The sequence below is a fragment of the Danio rerio genome, chromosome 6, assembly GCF_049306965.1.
Source record: "Danio rerio strain Tuebingen ecotype United States chromosome 6, GRCz12tu, whole genome shotgun sequence".
Classification (NCBI taxonomy): domain Eukaryota; kingdom Metazoa; phylum Chordata; class Actinopteri; order Cypriniformes; family Danionidae; genus Danio; species Danio rerio.
Window position 1 is genome coordinate 33884137 of NC_133181.1, and position 21859 is coordinate 33905995.

Below are 21859 nucleotides of genomic sequence, written 5' to 3' on the forward strand. Positions count from 1 at the left end.
CTTTTCATGTGTGGTGTATTTAAACATCATGTTTTGAAACGGTCTGCTTTCAGTTTGTCTTTTTTGTTGTCACTGAAAGTGAATAGTGTCTTGCCTGAGTCGCTCATCATTTACCTTAACGTTAAACAGTAAGTTATACGGTAATTATGCTGTTGAATACAAGCTATGAGCTTTAATCTCTTTGGTACTAATGATAATTTTTTATAAGGTGCTTTAAGGTAGACATGTAAAATAATGCAAAAATGACTTTTCTAAACCTCTAAAGATTCTTGGTTATAGTCGAAAAGTGTTAAGTGTTAAGATTAACATGTGTTTTTGTGCCATTGTTTATAACTTGCTAAACATTGACGTTATATTTAATCTCTTTGTCATGTTCTTACTGTACAGCGATGAAATGGTTAAACTTGTTGCTGCTGCCACTGCAGTTTTGTCGATATGAATTTCAGCGCTTGTTCTCTGTTATCACAAAGTGTATTTGCTGAACAAAAGTCTGTGTGGTTAAAGTGTTTATAACGTGTATTATAGAGATGAGCTGACGTTACTATATTTAGGATTCAGATAGCGAATATGCAACACATTGTGCTTTTTCTGTATTTGTGATTATGCTTGTTTTAATTTGTTGTGATAACGTGCTGTTTTCATATTTTGTGGGGTTGTCTTTGGGAACAATATGATATTTGTAATATCTGAACCCCCCCCCACCACCCCCCCCCCCCACACACACACACAAATTCTCATCATATACTCACCCTCAAGTGGTTGAACACAAAACAACAGATTTTGAAAGAATTCTGAAAACTGATAGCCTTTGAAATACATAGTCAGATGGAAAAAAACGGAAGTCAATGGCTACTTAATTCCAACAATTTTCGCTTCAATATATTTTCTTTTGAGAAAAGCAAAAGAAAAGAAACTCAAGCAGGGTTTAAACAAGTCAGGGGTGAATAAATGATGACAAAGTTCTGTTTTTTGGTGAACTATCCCTTGAAGATGCAAATATCCCTTGAAGCTGAAGTTTTAAGATGTGATTGTTGGTTAAATGCTGTTTTGTGAGCTCTACTGTTTTTATGTGCTTTATTGTGTCACATAGGCCACCAACACAATGTACTCTGGTTTAATCACATCATATTCTGTCTAATTGGTTAAACTGATTTATTAAAATTAAAGAGTGGGGCCAATTTGACTTATTTGCTCGTTCCGTTAGAATTGTTAAATTCCCCTCATAAATATGTGAAAAAAGTGCATCTGAATGTTAAAATTCTGTCATCAATTCCTCTTGTTCCATGTCTGAGTTTCTTTCTTTTGTTGAACATAAAGAAAGATATTCTTTAGAATGCTGGGGAAAAACAGCCATTGACTTCCATAGTATTGTTTGTTCCTGCTACGGATTTCAGGGGCTGCTTTTCCCCAGCGTTCTTCAGAATATATTTGGTATTGAACAAGTAAAAAATTCATAAAAATTTAGAACCACCTGACTGTCAATAAATGGTGTGGAAATTTTTATTTTGGGTGAAATGGGTGTAAACTACCCGCTTCAAACATTTCCAACTACTAAAGTGACCTCAAATATACAATGCTATACTACTGCAGTACTGTTTGATTATGTCATCCGGACAATTTCATGCTGGTTAACTGTTCAAAAGTGACATTTGGGAGATATTCAGTTCCTTTAGAGGTTTAAGTGGGAAATCCCTGTTATACAACAGTACTTACCACTTTCTCATGAAGGTGTTTATAAAAATGTGATTTATTTTTGAATAGAAACTTATGTTGTCATGTGATCCTACTAAATGAATGTACTGTTACCATATAAACAGCAACATTTAAATTTTTCCCTCAGATAACGTATTACATTAAAACTGTATTATCGACACCAGTTGCATTGGTTTGTTTTGTCCAATCTGCAAGATGTTGCGTACCACATGTTGCTGCAGTGGTAGACATAGAACAGTGAATAACAGCTTTGCCATTTTGATTTATTTATTTTCTTTTTTGAGTTAATGCATCAATCATAAAACTATTAAATGAAAGTAATTTATTAGATTTTTTTTAGGTTATTTCACAGCCTCATTGCAGAGTGGATCAGTGAGACCCCATAGTGTGCCCCCTGTTTTGAGAACCACTGACTTAAAGACCATTTTTAAGGATGTAAACAATAACAATGGTCCAAATGTTCTGGCAGCTGTTTTAACACCAAGATATGACTAAATTCTATGGAACAAAATCAATGCCAAATGTCTTGAATTAAAAAACTTGTTGAAAAAAATAATACACCGTATTAACAAGTTCTTGCAATTTAATGACTTAAATTTCAGGGTTTGTATTTTTAAGTCCTGAAATTTAACACATCTGTTTATTTAAGCTGTGAATATTTCAACGAAAAATATTTCAAACACGTTTTCATACTTAAAAATTCAATAATTCATATTAAATTTCCTGATTTCACTGCAATAATAATACTTCGCGTCTATGGAAGAAAGAGTCAATAAAGATAGATAATGTGTAACATCGTATTCATCAAAAGACGGTTTATTTGCAAGTAACCGCACCGGTCCGAGCAGGGAGCAAGCCGGCATGGGAGACAAGCTCCGATAAGATTGCAGAACAACGTCTGTCCCTGGATCCGAGGAGTGAGCTTTACGCGATCACCAGCTGGCTTTCGTTACATAAGGGCAAATATAGATGACTAAAACCTCATTTACTCATTTTACTCATACTTTTTATTATTTATAATGTCCAAGGCATTGATATTAAAATTAAATGCTACTTTTGTGCCTTTATTAGCCTTTTTCTCACCTGTTTACTGGGTTAAAAATCTTACATTTTTCCATCTCCACCTGCTGGTGAAAGCTAGAGCAGCTGGCGATCTTCACTCTGCAATCTGTTGCTTCTCCTGCAGTTCCTGGATGTAATGTTGATTTTTATCAGTCAAATTTGATCCATTGAATTTATGGAAGCGAATATTTGAACTAATATAAAATGAACTGAAAGTTACCTTTTGAATATTATACATCGTATTTTTAAAGGGTATTGAATATTTTGTAAGTGAAATCTGAAAATTAAATATGAATTATTGAATTTTTAAGTATGAAAACGTGTTTGAAATATTTTTCGTTGAAATATTCACAGCTTAAGTAAACAGATATGTTAAATTTCAGGACCTAAAAATACAAACCCTGGAATTCAAGTCATTAAAATGCAAGAACTTGTTAATACGGTGTATTATTTTTTTCAGTTTGTGATATTCAACAAGCTTTTTAATTCAAGACTTTTGGCATTGATTTTGTTCCATAAAATTGCCTCTTGCTACAGTACTGAAATATTTTGTTAACAAGCAGGAAATGTTTATGCTCTAGTGACACAGCCACATTGAAATAGTCTAGGTGATTGTCCTCAGAAACGTTTCTGTTATGCTTGTTGAGAGTCTCTTCATGTCCTAATAGCAGTCATTTAGTTAACTGGTCAAAATATATTTATATGTATTCACATATGCTGTAGAATCTGCAGGACCAGAAAATGTTCATCTAATCAAACTGTCATGCTGTCCTACCTCTCTGTAAACTTATGTATATGCATACCTCTGCGCACCCTGTTTGCACAGACAGGATGCATCATCGGCACATTCATGTATGCTGTGTAGATAGAGCGAGAATGGCAGGCAGGTATCACATTCTGTACTATAATTGCATGGTAAAGTTTTCTCTATGGTAAAAGACATAGGCTGTAGTAATGTTGTCTCTGGTCATCTGGTTTGTGCGTGTTCATGCCTTCAGGAGGTTTGGCTTGGCAGGGAGGATAGGGTGAGGTGTGCTCTTTCATTGCTATGAGGCTAAAGTTAGCATTTTCCAAGATGTCTTGCTGCACCTGTAAGATTATGTCAGTTTCATAGTGATTAAATTATAGAACATCATTGAAACTGACAATATGTTTTAGGGCTGCTCGATTATGGGAAAATCATAATCACATTGATTTTGGTCATTATTGTAATCCTGATTATTTAAAATGATGATCAGTGGGCCATATGACCAAAACGTTTTTTCCTGTAAATAATGATCCTGTAACGCCTACATTTCAAAGATCATGAAAATTCACAATTCTTAATACGAAAGCAGAATGGGACAAAGTAAAAAAAAAAAAAATGACAAAGTTCTCAAATACGTAAAGGAAAAAATAGAATAAAAATATAAAAAACGAAACCAACTCATTTTCACTTTAAAAATTAAACTTGATTTCCTCTTTATTAAAGCTACAAAAATGCTTCTGGTCAAAAGCAGTGAGTGATTTAGTTCTTGTCTTTTTTTGTTTGTTTGATAATGATATAAACCATCAGCAGCCAAAATATATAGTGCGCTGTCACTTTAAGAGCCACACAGTTCCGGTTTAATGCCTCTCTTTTACATGTAATTTCGTTCTCAACTCTTTACGTTCTGTTGTTACATAACTAACAATAGTAATTTGAATACCTACTAAGTGCCGCATTTGACACATTTTGTATATTTGACCATCTTAAGATGGCTTGCGCTTTTAAAAACATGAATGAGTCTAGTATACGCCAATTAACGAAGAAACAAAAGTCATGTTAGATGTTTTTACAAATTTCCATTTGAAATGCAGAGCAAGGAATGCAGACAACACAGAATTGCTTAAAGTAGGTGCAGTATGTCGAAATAATCGTTTTATTTCGATTAATGTTTGTTAAAGAACAAAATCAAAATAAAATTTTGATTAATTGCACAACCCCAATACATTTTGTTAGTTTGCAAATGTCTTTAAAAATATGTCTTAACACACAAAAAGTGTTAATCAGCTGTGTACCTGTCATTAACTCACCATCTAAAATACTTTTATCACATCAGGCAATGTTTCTACATGTTAAAACACAAACCAAGCAGATGCCTGCAGATTTTATTTATTTTTTTCCAAAAATCTGTAACTATTTTAGTTTGCTGAAATATGACCAGGCCATGTTAAGAAAGCAACAACAAAGCAAAGAATTAACTTGGCTCTCTTTCAAGTGTTTTGTTTTCTTGATGTTTACAGGTTGATAAATCTTTATTATGTATTGAAAATTGCACTATTATTTAGCATGCTGGTATTGCTATCATACGCATCTTCAATATTTCAGAGCCTTAATGCAAATTGATGCGTAATGTCTGCCACTGTTTGTTTTCAAAGATCTCTGTGAATATTATTGTTTTGAAAAAAATTGCTGTAGTGCATAAAGCGTTTCAAAACATAATATATATTAGGGCTGTAACGATACACCAAACCCACGATTCGGTTCGTATCATGATTTTTGACTTACGATTTGGTTCGTATCACGATTTTTTCTTTCGTGTGGGGTGGGAAAAAAAAAGATTTTTAAAACTATTTTTTATTAAATAACATTTGAAAAATCTTTATAAACTAAACATCAAAGAACAATATTAACTATGCAAATTATTAACAATATAAATAGGCAGATATAAAATAAATAAATAGCCAAAGCTATATCACTTTTGTTTTCTTTGTAAAAAAATACTGTTGAAAAACCAAACAGAACTAAACTCCATTGTGTTGATGGTTCAGGCATGTTGAAAATTCTTTTTCAATCAAGTTCTCTTACATAGAAAAAGTAAATTAAATAGCTACTAGGGATGCTCATTTCGGTTAATTTTGCTAACCGACAACCGCCGCTCATTAATCGGTTATTAACGGTTAACTGGTCAGATTACTATTAATTTTATATTAAACAAATTGACGTGTCTATTTTGTGTCTGACACATTAAATATTGCATTTTAAAATAGGCTAATGATTTATTTTTAAATGCTAGCATATTAATAACAGAACAGAACAACAGAGCATCTTTACGCACCTGCAGTGTTTAGCACAGAAGAGCAGAATAATCTAAATAAAATTAATAAAATAAATAGGACTGCCCTAAATTATTTTCATTTAAATAATTAATTTATATTACAAAACGAAAATACTTACTGATTCTTTTTAACAACCGGCATAGGCTGTTTTTTCTTACGTCAAATAAATATTGCAGACTTCCTCAAATTCCCCGCTCCACGGAAAATATGCATTTATTTAATGCCCCGCTGTTATTATTATAATAACAAAACCTTTTACATTTTTAATAGAAATCATTATTTTAAAGAATATGTCCTGATGGTTTCCTCTCTCTCCCTCGTGGTTCAAGTGTGCGCGCTGCGTGATGAAAAGACAGCAACAACGCGGGCATATGTAGACTTTTTGTAAACAGTTTTGTTGTTTAAATATGCTATTGCATTACTGTGCATACATGCTTTATAAGCCGAATACAAGGCGCATCTCACTGCCTTTATGTTGACAAGGAAAAAAGAAGAGAAGAAGCGCGGTCCTCTTATGAAACAACTGAATCAGCTGGGTATCGATTGTACATAAGTGTTGCTGTCTGTGTTGTTACAATTGTAATATTTAATACTATTGTGATATTCAAGATTTGTACATTCATACAGCTATGGCTAACTTAAAACAGCAATTAGACCTTCAGAGCGGCATTAATGCGTCCTGAAGTAAAGCGAAATTGCTATAAACTCCAGCAAGATAGAGTGATTATATACAGAGCCATATACCTTTATCTATAAATAAAGTATAACTATAGAAACTGTATTCATCTTAACTGAAAGCTTCGTCCTGTTTCCTGGCCTCACGCATAGTGCATCTGTCAGTCAGCACGTAAAGTTAACTCCCAAAGGGTCAAACAGAAAGCGCACAGCACGGTTACAGAAAAGTTTCCTCTGCAGAGGAGTCGGGGCATCTGGTGAACGCCCATCCCTCTCTGCGCAGTCACATTAACAACAATGCTTTGACAGCACTGGCAATGTTTCTGCCGTTGTCTGTTGTCAAGCGGGGTTACGTTGGTTTTGTTTTTGATATTCCTGACACATTCAGACGGTCCCTTACTAAGAGCTCCGTGTGAGCTCTCCCGGCTAAACGCTTATTGCGAGGGCTTAAACGGAGCAGTGCACGTAATGTCGAGCGGAAAAAAAGTGTTTCCTCACGTTCTTCCTCAACTAGCTCAACTTTTGCAGGCACGCGTGACGTTATTGGAAAGGTAGTCACGGAGTGTGTCGCGATTCTCCCGCGACACAGGATCGTAGATCTGAGTGTCGCGATTTCTTTTTCATATCGTGTATCATTACAGCCCTAAAATATATATATTTTACTTTTCACAAGAATCACTAGCTTTGTTTCCATCCACCTATTTTTTTATTTATTTTTTACCCATTTTTCACCTATTTTTTACAACAACATATAGTACAAGCTCAGTGACTGGTCAGCTTGGTATCGCTGACGAATATGGGCGAGTGAGGTGTGAGCTGCTAGGACCCGTTGTAGCTAGTGTTTACAAGTGTCGAGTTCCGTGAAGGAGCTCTAGATGGAAACTTTTGTTTTGTGTTTACCTTATGATTAAAGTTGTTGCACGCCCGCCAGTTCCTGCCTTAGAATGAGCGAGTTTTAGCTACTTGTACATTAAGGTAGCATTCAGAAAAACAAAACATCAGTAAAGATTCTCAATGTAGAGGAAAATAAAAACCTGGCAGCTTAGCGCTTCAGAAGTGTTATTGCAGCGCAACACAAACAGCACACCCAGGTATAAATGTACGGCAATGCTCATTGCAGATGCTGTGGCTCACAGCAATCACTCTACGCAGAAGAATAAACCAGCCTTCAGTCTTCGTCACCTGAGGTGCAGTTAATTTATTAAGAATAAAGGCTCACAGCGGTTTCTCCTACTGCAGAAAATTCTGTTTCTTTTTCATATTTGCCACCAGTTTCAGGAAGTGACGATTTTGTTCTCTTTGACACATTGGATGGAAATGATTCGCAATGTTTTAGGTGATATTTCCAGTTGTGTGAATACATCTAAGTGGCATCTTTGGCTGAAATAAAACTGTAAACAAAATTCTGGCTTCCACACAATTTCTTCATGTTGTTCCAACACAAATTGATTTAGCTAACTTGATAATTTTTTACAAATTCTAGTGAATGAAACATAAAACAATTAAGTTGTCCTCCCTCCCAAAGTTAAGAATAGTGTTGTTTCAACTCATTTTAAATAAGTAATTTGAACAAGCTAAAAAATTCTTTTTGACTAAATGCATTCACTATCCACTTTTCGCCTTCTCATCATATAGCTGGTCTCTACAGAACTGTGAACAGAAAACATATCAGGTAGTCATGTGGGTTTAGTCATATCATCGAACCAATGGCATCGAAAAATGTCAAACTAACTGGGGGTTTGTGTGGTCGTGACTGAACATTGTAAATGGAGTTTCCATAGAACATGTTGTGAAAGAGTTCAAATTACTGTGGGTTTTCAATAATGTGTTTAGGTTGTCAGAGATGTATGCTTCTGTACAGCATTTTAAAATATAACAAAAAGGGATGTAAATCACAACAATAAAATTTGTAATGTCTTCCATAAATGCAAGACTCACAATAATGTTCTTGTTTGCTTTTGTAAGAATAAAATTGCAAATATGGAAATTATAGATGTCTCATCATGAACTTTTAGTCATTATAATGAATGACAAATATTCATAGAAACAATAACATGTATGAATGCGTTGTAGAAAAATCTGTAGTTTCAGATTCGCTTCTGATAAAATAGATTGCATAAGTTAAAGGAGGTTATAAATTAGTAATAAGTGATCGGGTAAATTAATAGAATAAAATGCTGAAATTAAAATAACCTGTATGATATAGATACAGCATCCTTTGTTAAATTTGATATAGAAGGATATCCGTAACAAAAAAATGACGTCCACGACACCAAACGTGTATGTCTTTGGGTTTTCTGAAGGAAGGGTTTCACACAGTTCCCCACCTACACATGTTTGACGTAATTAAGCGGTCTACCAGCAGAACAGATGGAGGGTTCAAAGTGGTGGAGGAACAATATTATTTATGGCTTTATCAGTGAGAGGCATGTCATCAACACCTCTGGAAGCAATGTTAAGCAAATTAAACAATACATTTGTGAAGCTTGTTGGAGAATATTTTTCAAGGTCTCAGCCCATATCTTAGGTTCAGTTGACTCTAGTGGTACACTTATTCAAATGAACTTCACTAACAGAACAATTTTAATTTGGTTTAAACAAACCAAACCTGAAAAGTGTGAACACACACCCTTCTGATCTGAGAAAGCAAAGGGGCTTGACTGATGGGAATCTGATAATCAACAACAACATAAGAAATCACTTCTTTTGAAATGCAATTGAATACATTATGAAGGAAAATAAACGCACAGTCTGTCACTAGCATCTGGATTGCTTCATAAGTTTGGACTGGTCAGGCAGTCAGTAATGGTTCTGTTATGTAAGTTTACATATCAGCCAAAACCCGATTCTACATAAGGACATGGCTGTAGAGGGGAAAGCATAAATCATTGACATCGACTGGCAGATGTTTGCTAAACAACAAAACCTTGGGAAATATGCCGTAACTCATGAACTAAGAATACTATACACAAATCGAGATTTTTATCAAATTTTCACTTACTAAATATTATGTAAGATGTTTTTTTTCCCTATACTTTTTTTTTTGTTCTTTTTTAATTTAAGTTAGCAATTTTTGCAACCCACGTAGTAGCTTGTCGCAACCAAGCGGCAACCTCCCACTCTCCCTCAGGAAGCCAATACGGAAGTAACTAAAACTGCAATTCATTCAAAATTCCGCTAGTCCTGGCCGCTCCTTGCTCCAAAATAGAGCAAATTTCAATTGGGCCCACTGTTAGAATGGCCAACTTTACAGCAGAAAAAAAGGCCTCTACAGCCTGGTACAAAAAAAAATTTGGTTAATAAAGCTAATATTACCCTTCATGACAACTGTGAGGGGGGTGAATTTTTTTTATAACTCATCTGTTTCCTTTATATTAAGTTATATTAAGTTTGTGTAATTAAGGGAGTGGCCACTTGAGTGACAGCTAGGTCTAGTTGGTCGCCGCCACATCACCTCAGCTGACTCCTGCAGATTAGCCACTGAACTCGGCATATTTATCGTATTTCTGTGTTGTTTTGTGGCTTTACACAGTCAGCTGCCTTTCGGACTTGTTTCCTACAATTTTCAGATGGCATGGCATGCTGAGTGCACTTAATTGTGCTCACAAACCATTCACGTGGCCTCCGTTTCCCATGTGTGTAAAGTTATATACTTATATACCATCTCTATACATGTATTTGCTTTATTTAAGTTCATTTATCGTTTATATTTATATTTAGAGCTGTAATGCACTCTAGAATCTGATGAATTGATTAGCTGTAGGCTGTAGATCAGTCATCTGAAGCGTTGTCATACAGTGTTATGCTGGATTTCATCAATAGTCTTACATTAACTAACACAGACTATATCTGAAGTGTTTGGAAGTAATTCGCGTTTTCCTCCTGTTGAAAAATGTCACAAGAATGTTTAGTGGCTCAATGTGTTACAGCAGTGTTTTTAAAACTCCAAACACTTTATTGATCTAAAACCAAGCACAAGTGGTCAGAATACAAACGAGTCACAGGTGATAAAGTATTAAGCGTTCTCCCAAAGTAAAGTGTGTCTGAACCAGGTCCAAGCAAAATGCCAGTAGGTGTCTGAATCTCCGCTCGCTCTCCGCCTCTTTGCCCTTGTTTGGTATCCCGCCGTGGGTGTGATAACGCGCGAACAAAATGGCGACGGTTGGCCGCGCCTACTTGTGGCTTTTTTTGCAATCTTTAGAACCCTATGGGTGACGTCACGGATACTACGTCCATATATTTTACAATCTATGGTCGCAACTTTAGGCTAGCCTATTAAGCAACAGTAGGTGCTATCTAATTTAATGCTACCAAAATTTGGTGGATAGTTACATTTTTTAAATCAAGTTTTGCTATTTTATTGTGGGAGAAAAAATGGGACTTCTGTGTTTTAATTCAGAAATTTCACAAAGCAACAAGTATCATGTTAAATTAAATAAACTTAAGTAAATTCACTGAAGGTACAATTGAGGCAAGCAGACACGACGTAGCTTTCAGTTAAGATAAGCACAGTTTCCATTATTATACTTTATAGATAAAGGTCTATGGCTCTGCATACAATGACTTCATCTTGCTGTCGTTTATAGCCGTTTCACTTTACTTTAGGATGCATTAATGCCGTTCAGTAGGTCTATTGCAGACATTCATAAATATTTCTGGCAAATCTTATAAATGTTACTCGTTGCAAAAACTTACTAAATCGCAATTCAGCATCGTATGTTTGAGGGTGTGCAAGAAGTTTTGTGCATGAACAAAGGAAATCAGTGCGCAGGTAAAGAGATTTGCATGCTCCTTATATACATGTGATCTCGCCTTGTAATACTGCGCTCACGACATTTGTCATTGAAATAACACAATAAGCAGTTGGTAGATCTGTGTAAAAGGTCTTCCACCACAGCTGAAAAAATTTCCTAGAGGAAACACTGTAATCTATGTTTCCATCCAGCTATTTACATATGCATTTTAATTTATTCCATAAATTGTTTGATAGAATACCAAGATGCGCATACATTTTGAATAATAAAAAAACTTCTGAACATTACTGAGTAGGATAAACTTTTTATTCAACAAGAAAAAAAGTGCCTAAACTACAATGGTAACACTTTTGCTTAATAATAAATCCCAGTATGCGCATTAAAGTCATTTTATTTTGTTATAAGAGATCATCATGTGATGATAATAATTGGTGTAATGGACAGCATTAATGGACAAACCACCAGGCTGACCACATTGTAAAATATCTGAAATGTTGTTTTGGTCATTTTAAAATCCACTAACCAACCTTCGTCATCACAGTGGTTCGTTAAGCATTATTATTATTATTATTATTATTATTACCTCCTGAACTGTCTTGATCATCTTACACCTTCAAATACCACTGCTTGTTCATTGCGTGTCGGCATTGTCTTCTGACTCAAGTCATTATTTTACAGGAAAAAGATTGCAGCAAATTCTGTTTTTCCTTTTGATAATTGCCACCAGTTTATCAGGAAGTGACTGTTTTGTTCTCTTTGTCTCATTGGATGAAAATGATGCATAATAATTTGCAAATGTTTTATGCAATATTCTAGTTTTTGTGCATAAATTTAATTGATTCACAACTTTGGATGGAAACATAGCAAATAAAAATAATTTCCTTTCAATTTCGAAATGATGTCCTTTTCACGTAGATTCGTAAACATTAAAAAATCCGCAATCTGCAGGCCAGACCAGAGCCATATTGTTGTTTTGGTTGTCATGTACTCATGCTCTATGAGTAGGCCCACACGGAATCCGCGCATGCAGAAGTCTACAGATTTTTAGCCCATCATTGAGTATATTTATTTGCTTGTGTAAATGTGTGTAAGTTTATATTTATTCAGTTTTTAAATTAACTTCAGAAATATTATTGACTAATTTGAAAATGTTTATATGATTTTATTTTCAATACAGTTTGTAAAGTAATATTTTCTTTCTTTTAGTATAGATATATGAGAGGCTTTGTTTACCAAATAAGTAGATCTGATTGGATTTGCAGTGTAAACATTGAATAAGAGGTAAAATGTTAATATTTTTTATTTCATATACTCCCAAAATTATTCCGCGTGAATCTGCAGTTTTTTTTTTAAAACAAAATAAGCGCTGCTGAATTATTAGTCCAGTGTAAATTTTCCCCCCAATTTCTGTTTAACGGAAAGAAAAACTAATTTAGAAACAGAATAGTTTCAATAACTAATTTCTAATAACTGATTTATTTCAGTTAAGATAAACACAATTTCCATATTTTTAAAGGTCTATGGCTCTGCATACAATGACTTCATCTTGCTGGAGTCTATAGCCGTTTCACTTTACTTCAGGATGCATTAATGCCACTCTGTAAGTCTATTGGAGACATTCATAAATATTCTTAGAAAATCTAATAAATGTTGGAGACATACTACATAAACGCACTAAATTGCATTTCAGCAGCGTTTCTTTGAGAGCGCACAAGAAGATCTGCGCTTGAGTAGCTTATATTTAAGAGGGTGTGGAAGAGGTTTTGTGCACAAGCAGAGGAAATCGGCAGGCAAGCACACTCGTATTGCACATAAATGCAATCTCGACTCCATTTATCATTGAAATGACACCATAGGTAGTTGGTAGATTTGTGTAAAAGGTCTGCCGCCACAGCTGGAAAAAATCCTAGAGGAAACACTGAAATATTTTATTGCAGTTTTTTCAAGACACTAATATTCAGCTTTAAGTGCAGTTTAAAGACTTAAAATTATGTTAATTATGCAAGTTTGGGTAATTATAGGCAGATCATTTTCAACCAATGATGGTTTGTTTTGTCAATCAAAAAAGAAAACTAGCTTAAAGGGTCATGAAACACCAAAACACATTTTTTGAGCTGTTGACAGTCATATATGTGTCCCACACTGCTAAAACACTATTAGGACATTACATATATTTCACTAAAAAGTGTAAATTGGTTGTTTTTGCGTTATTTCAAGCAAATTCGTACTTCCGGTTTGAAACTAATTTTTGAAGCTGCGTCACGGTCATGACATAATAGCGTGTATTCCAGCGTGCAGACTGGACGTCTGTACCAGAGTGGGCCTTATTACGTCTCAGAGTGTGATGCATTAATGCATGAGTAAGGCTTGGTTCAAACCAATCAGCATGCTCTATTGTGCAACTTCATTAATATTCATTACTGTCACAATGTTTAGACGACAGAGACACCACGTTGTTTTGGCAAAACAAGGGTGAAGTATTGCTTTTATAGTTTGCTGCAGTTAAGTTTTGTTTTAATTTTCTCTCTGTGAGAGCTCAGCTGGACTCACGTGTGGATTAACAGTGTACGCGACGCTCGACAACAATAACTTAACTTGCGTGTCTAAGGAGGCACATTGTTTACCTGAGAGCTGTTCTCATCTGCAAACGCTGAGATCCGGATTCGCTTGTAGTCTTCTCTTAATAAAGACGCGGCTCTAGTTGCTGGTGATTGTCCTGTCTCTACAGATTTGGTAAGTGAGCGACCAGTGCTCTTTGTTTATTCAGTTTGTTCGTATCGAACTAAGTGAACTATTGCACCGAGTGTAAACATGTTAGCACCACAACCAAACTTTAACCTTGTGTAGGATTTTCAACGCATTTTGTGACCAGAATAACACACGCGGCTTTCTGACACTACCTGCCGTGTGCATCTTAGTTTCCGGGAAATGCGGAGGTTTTTTTTTTCTCTCATTCGCCGTGCGGTATCAAACATTGCATGAAAAATACAAGCTTAAAGAAATTCCTCGAATCAAATATCTTGTTTGTCGCGAGGGGCATGACTGAATTCCCTGAATGAAAGAGCCAAACTGCAGTTAAAGTCCACCATTTAATAATTTGGCAAATTATTTGGCAAATTACTCCCCCTAAACAGAGCTGGACACACTCACTTTTCTGACTTTTTCCAAAGTAGAGGTGTGAAAACACCCTGCTGAAACAAGGGGGTTTCATGGCCCTTTAAAAAGGTTAATGATATTCATTTCTAGCTAGAATAAAAGAAATAAGACTTTCTCCAGAAGAAAAAAATTATAGGAAATACTGTGGAAAATGTTCAGGTTTTGTTTAACATCATTTGAAAAAATATTTTAAAAAGAAAAAAAAAATCACAGGAGGGTTAATAATTTTGACTTCAACTGTATATAAAGAAATGTATTTATTATTATTTTTTCTTGTTATAGGACATAAGGTAGTCAGGAAGTAAAGTAGAGAGAAAGAGAAGCTATCACCAAAGGTTGGTGGTGCTGAATTCGAACTCAGATGCCTGAAGTGCGGTTGCATTTGTTTTAATTTTCAAACTTCTAGTAACAAAACAGCGGAATAATTCCTCTAATGCAAAGAGTAATGGTGCGTAAATTGTACTCTAATTGTCGAAAGTGCCTCTTATACCCTGGCACCGGGGTGATGAATGTGAAGTGGATTTGTGATCTTATTATACTAATATTTCATAAAGCCAAGCCAATAGTCTTAGTTTGTTCAGCTTCTTGAATTCACTAATGCCACTCCAAAGACAAATGTGGTCATTAACTGCTTCCAATTAGATTTCTTTCTTAGCACAGTTTGTTTTTTGCATTCATTCATCTGTCTCAGGAACATCCTCACAAATGCCAGCAGGGATCTCGGCATCTAGGCACGTCTTGACCTGCAGGATCCGAGGCGAGGTTTATGGAGTCAAAACCACCTGATTCTGATGCGAACGGTGTTCATCTCACCCTCCCTCATGTTCGCTGTTGAATCTATGCTTTGTGTGAGGGCTCCTGTTGTGAGCACACTAAAGATGATGTACTTCTGTTGATTAAGTGTTTTTCCATTTTAAACTAACTAGTCAAGCTTTGTCATGGTGGACAGCGGAGAATATTCAAATTGTGGCATAATGTAGACCCCAGTATATGTTGTTGATTAGTCACAGTGATTTTTAGAGTGGAAACAGCAGTGTTTTAGTTCCATTTTGTCTATTTTTTTGTCCATAGTACTGTTACTCTTACTGTGTTTTCTCATCTTTTGTTGCCATTGTCTTCATCTGCTGTTAGCTGCAGTAAAACTTCAATGCATTTAGTACATTTCCAGGATGTGGGTTGTCTAACACCTCTAGTCCAGTGTCAAAAATATAAAAATGTATATAAATTAGGCACATGACGATAACCATTTTCAAGGTTTACCGCAGTTTGGAAAAGTCAAGGTTTTAAAACGGTAAAAATTTATTGCTATACGTTCCATAAGATTTTTTTTTTTTTTTTTTTTTTTTTTTAGGACAACAGTATCTCCAGCAGAAAAGATGTCCAAAAATGTCATTTTTAATAGTAAAGAAATCAGTGTTTTTGAAACAACATGAAAACAGCAGAAGTCAATGGTTACTTTGAAACATTAATCCTGACATTTTTACAGTTCCAAAACATTACAATGTTTCTCAAAATAAAATATATTGTGTTCTAAGGGGAACAAAAGTTTTTATTTTTTTACCTAGATATTTTAAAAGAATGTATTTTAGAGCAGCAATCTCGATACAGTGAAACCATGATATTTAAGGTTATCATACCGTCTGAATCTTATATCGGCCCATACCTAATGTAAATGCTAATTAATTATTAGTTAAATTGCAGCATTATTTCTAGTATCACTGAAAAATTATTGTAGCTTTGATTTAATAGTTTTTGTTTGTTTTTTAAGATTAATAGTTCCAAATACTGTATAACTATTCATCTACTTCTGTATTTTCTACCTTTATCTTTTAAGAGTTTAGTTGTTTTATTAATTAGTCAAATTTGAATAGGTATTTTTAAAATGTCTGTTGCATCGTTTTATATTTTAGTCTGTTTAATTGTAAATTTAAAATGAAAGACACATTCTATACTTATTTACTTATTTTTAGAGGTTTTTCTACTTAAAGTTTACTTCAAAATGATTTTAGTTTTAGTTTAGTCAATAACGAACCTGATGTAATATTTGGTTATTTTTTAAATCAATGTTTAATAAAGGTGCTTATAATAAGGCTGCACAATATTGGAAAACATGGACATTGCATTTTTTTGTTTTTCTTCGATTTGTATATTGCGATTATGAATTATATTAGATGACTTTGGAAAAAATTCAGAATTGCACATTGATTGGGTTGATTTTTTACATTATTTTTTTTTAAAGGAAGTGCATCTGCATTAAATGTTCAAAATTAGGCATGGGCCAGTATAAGATTCTGACGGTATGATAACCTTGGATAAAAATATTGCGGTTTCATGATATTGCGATTACTGCTCTAAAATGTATTATTTTTTAAATGTCTGGGTAAAAAACAGCAAATTTTCCCCTCTTAGAACAAAATATATTTTATTTTGAGAAACATTTTGAGGAACAGTAAACATGTCAGGCTGATTAATTTAAGTTTCAAAAACACAGATTTCTTTACCATTTGAAAAAGCAGCTTTGGATATCTTTTCTGCTGCAGATACTATTGTCCTAAAAAATGGGTAAAAAATTGCAGATACCATAGAAACGGTATAGCAGAGAGTTTTGGATGTTTTAAAACCCTGACTTTTTCAACCCATGGTATACTTTAAAAACCGTCCCATGCTTTTTCAAAATGTACCAAATAAATTAAAGCACAGATGAAAACAATAGGTCAAAGAATAAAGGTAAACTAAACAGTGCTTTATGGATTTCAGAGAAGTCTAACAGTATTAAGGTACAGAAATTGATTAATCAAATGTAAATTAACCCTGTATAGTCTTCATTCTATAATTAAACACAATTAAACTTTGTTAAAGTGGCAAACCTTATAATTTCTTGTGTCCAAATGGGTTAAATTCACTTTGCTATTTGACTTGCAGATTTACATATTGCAGTATTGATGCTGAAAAATGTATTGTTCATAAAAAAAAAAATTTTTTTTTGCTGTAATGTCAATGCTAGTATTGAGAATCATGTTTAATTTGTACACATTTACCAATATTGAGACCGCACAATATTTACTAACTCTCAAAAAAAATCTCTATGTGATTTTTTTTTTTTTTTTTTTTTTTGTGTGGTTCATTCAGGTATGATGGTTTTAAAAAATGTAACTTTTGAGAACTCATGTTATTTCATACTAGGTAAATGATCATTCAAGCAGGCACCCGCAGTTTATGAATAAATCTCTGTTACCTCTGTTTATCCTGCAGTGTCTGGATGCCAGAACTAGCAGTCATGGATCTGGGCAGGCAACTGTGTGTGAAGATGAAAAAACAGAGGAAGGCAGAGATGACCATTCCTACTGCCATGAAGGGACTTGAGATCCACTTCTACCTTGCTGACACACACCAGCTCGAGTTCTTCAAAGCCTGCTACACTGCGGAAGACCTGTGCGTGGAGGCTGCCAAGAGATGCCGTAAGTGTTTGGACGCCAGCCTGTTTAGAGCACTAATAGATTGTCAGCCTCTAATGCATCTCTCAGGACATAGAGTGTGATCATGATGGCCTGATTTCTGAGCAGTGATGCATCATTTCATCAGCTGTTGGAAATGGTTGTCAAGGCAAAGTTCGAGTTATAACTAGCATCCCAAATAAAACGCTATACATACATTCATTCGTTTTCCTCCGGCTTGGTCTCTATTTCAGAGGTTGCCAGAGTAGAATGAACCGCCGACTATTCCAGCATATGTTTTACATAGCTGATTCTCTTCCAGCCCCAACCCAGTATTGGGAAACACCCATGCAGTCATTCACACACACAAACACACACATACACACTCATCCACTACAGGCTGTTTCATTCATTCATTTTCTATTCAGCTTAGTGCCGTTATTAATCAGGGGTCGTCACAGCGTAATTAACCGCCAACTTATCCAGCATATGTTTTACGCAGCGGATGCCCTTCCCTTCTGCAACCCATCACAGGGAAACATCCATACACTCTCACTTTCACACACATACACTACGGCCAATTTAGCTTAATCAATTTAACTATAGCGTATGTATTTGGACTGTAAGGGAAACTGGAGCACCCAGAGAAAACCAACGTGAACAAAGGGAATGTGCAAACTCCACACAGAAATGCCAACTGGCCCAGCCAGGACTCGAACCAGTGACCTTCTTGCTGTGAGGCAACAGTGCTTACCACTGAGCTGCCATGCCGCAAAACACACTAAACCATGGAGTCTAAGAATTTAGTGTCATCTCAAATTTTGCTAACTGGAAATCAAAGAGTCTCCCAGTCAATGCCAAATGATTGTTAAATGTTGTTGAACTATTGAAAGTTAAAGCAATGACATTAATTACTGACCAAAGAGTACTTGTCATGGCTACTATGGTAAAAGGTAGTTATTTCTATAAAAGGTGGCCGAACACAGTGGACAAAAGGTCATATGGACAACGTACTGTACATGTTACAAATGAATTTGAGAAAATTGTTCGGACCCAGTGGCAAACGAATTGGATTTATTTCCAAGCAAATTCCAAAGCAATCACATAAAATTCCATGTCAAGAACATGGACAGGAAAACATTACTTTTATAGCTTTCATAGTCTCTCTCTCTATCTTTCTCATATAACTACTTTTGTTTCTAGCTATGAATGTTTGTAATACATAGAGGTTGTTTTTAGCCGTTGTGAAAACCGAATGCCTTGTCATCTTGTGTGTGAGAATTATTAGTGAATTATACTTTGTCCACTGTCCATCATCTTTTATTATTTTATCACTGTTCATTGAGTGTATTCTCTTGATTGGTCAAGTCAGATAGATTGACATGTTGGCCCATTGAACCGCACACACCTCAAGAATTTCGGCCAATAGCTCCAGAGCTTATTTGACGGGTGTAAAGATGATTGAGAGCTCAAATCGCTCAGCTGAATCTGCTCATACATTCCTCTCATAGTACGAGCCACAACCACATGTACAGCATAGCAAAAATGACATTGTGTACACCCAACTTAAGTGAGTTTTGTAATCCATCCTTAAAGCCCGATCGCTTCTCCCCTTCCACTGCATAAGCAAAGTTTGTGACTGTTGAGTGCATGAAATGATCAACATTCCAGACTTCTTTTTATTAGATAAAAATAAATAAATGATCCAGATATTTGAGGTTTGCTTTTTTCTTTTTTAAAGAGTTTTCAGTTTTTACTGACCAAAAAGGGGTTTTACTGATCAAGGTCAACATGAAAATTAAAAGGGACATTCTTTGTGCATTTGGTTTCATGTTTAAATCGTGCGATTGAGGAATGGGGCATTTGTACTGTCAGCATTTCACAGAATACAAAAGAGGAACTTTTGAAAGGGTTTTTACTGTTGGTGTCACCATGTGACATGGTGGATTAAGACGAGACATTGACCTTAGGATGAAGATTTTTACTATTTACCGTCGTTGTTTATCCCTTCTGATCTTCCAATGGAACAGTGTGTCTGTCTGTTTGGCCCTTGATCAATATTTAGCCACAAAATGGCTGCTGGGTTTAATATCACATCCAGAAATTCCTCAAAGTTGCAGCCAAGGACAAAAGCTGCCTTGGACGGTGATAGAGAAAAGGGAAGTTTGTATTATTCAAGAAGGTTGCTTCTCGAGAGGAACTACAATGGTGTTTGTTTCACACTATTTATTTTCACACCCAACAGTTAGCTGCTTTCTTTTACTTTTAAAGGTATAGTGTTAAGTCTTCCTTCTACTTTTTTAACTAGTTCATCTGATAGCATAGAACCAATAAAATGCTATATACCTTTCACAGATCTGTTTCTGAAACCAGCATTAAATCAATACATCAGAACCAAATATTGGTTAAATGTGATCAGTAAACAACAAATTACATAAAATCAGTTGGAACTGATATTGAGGCTAGATGTTTTTGCTTTTATTATTCACAGTTTTTAATAATTATTGCAGACTGAATTCGAAATTTTTGTCTGTAATTTTTGAATGTTAAAAAATAAATTCGACCTCACATTGTGTGAATTGTATTGAAACACTGCCTCGGAAACATTCATCCGTCCTAAATACAGAGTGCGTTCATTTGAGCTACAGACAACTTTGACAAACACGGTGCATAAAATAAGAACACAATGTGGCGGACAGTTGAGAAACCCCTATGCTGGATTTCGTGACTGGCACACATCTCCCTTTCTGCTGCTTGGTGTGTGCGGAAGCGTGTGTGTGTGTGTGTGTGTGTGCAAATGTGTCCTGTCCATACGTTTGACGTACTGCTCAGACATTATAATAGAAAGCATTGTCCACTTTCGGTCCATTGCTTAGACACATCAACGTGGCCACCATCTATTATAATGTCTATAGGTACTGCCATTCTCTGTTCAGGATTTGTTTACTTATGTGAATGTGTGAAGCATCACAAGCTTCATGTATCAAAATTCCACTAATTTCCGGAAATAAACTTTGCATTTAGGGATTACCCTATTAGGGATAATGAGCTGAACTCTCCTTTCTCTCTATGCAGTAATGGATGAACACAATGTGTAGCATATTCCTCTTTCTTTTTTTACTTTGGAGAAGAGAGGAGAACAAAGTATCACTACTCGAACTGACTTCTAAACGTTTTGCATTTTTTCGTAATGGATTAATTAATATGCATTGTAGTTTGTGTGCAAGGTTTGTTTACATAATTTTTCGCATATGAATACGTAAAAAACGCATTCGAAAATTTCAGACCTCAGTGTGCAAATACCTTTTACACACACTTGTTTTATTTATTTATTTATTTCATTTTTTTTTTACAAATGGGAGAATTCTGAAGGTTTTTAGACACATTCCATTTAGTTTTATTTAAAAATACTTGCACGCTGCTTTTGCCATTAAAATGTGGCATTTCCCATTTTACACAAGTAGATATGATTCCTTAGGCTCTTAATGAAAACTTCAAAACTTACTCTGGTTACATTTCTCAATGGTCCTGTAAACAGACACCTGTCTTACCTCAGTCCACTGTGAGACGTTTAGCTTCATATCTCTATAAATTCTAATGCACAGCTTTTCCCCTGGTAGTCTCTGAGATTGTAATATCAGGAATAGAGATCCAGCTAAAGCCTGGTTTATACTTCTGCGTCAAGTGATCGGTGTAACCCACGGCGCATGCAACGCGTGTAGCTGTGCATTTATACTTCTGCGCGCTGTCTCTGTTGGTCTGCATTAACACTTCCGAAAAGCTAGTTGGCAGTGAGGTGTTTGTTCCTCTGTGTCGAGTTTCTTCGCTGCTGTGTTGCTTTTCCTGAACACTTCCGGGCTGTACAAGTGGCTCAAACTCGCTCATTTTGACGCAGGAACCGGTGGACGTGCAAAAACTTTTACTATGAGGTAAACACAAAACAAAACTTTTCATCCGGAGCTCCTTCAGGGGACTCCACACTTG

General features: G+C 35.3%; 1 protein-coding gene across 2 annotated transcripts in view; it reads left to right on the forward strand.

The window, feature by feature from the left end:
* The window catches only part of jak1 (Janus kinase 1), a 58321-nt gene that overhangs the window by 286 nt on the left and 36176 nt on the right, over positions 1-21859 (forward strand). Inside the window, exons 1-2 of one of the 2 annotated variants that reach the window (XM_073952572.1) lie at positions 15791-15936; positions 16878-17899. In XM_073952572.1, coding sequence (XP_073808673.1) covers positions 17701-17899 — 199 coding nt within the window. In that variant the 5' untranslated portion in view covers positions 15791-15936; positions 16878-17700. 2 annotated transcript variants of the gene reach the window in all.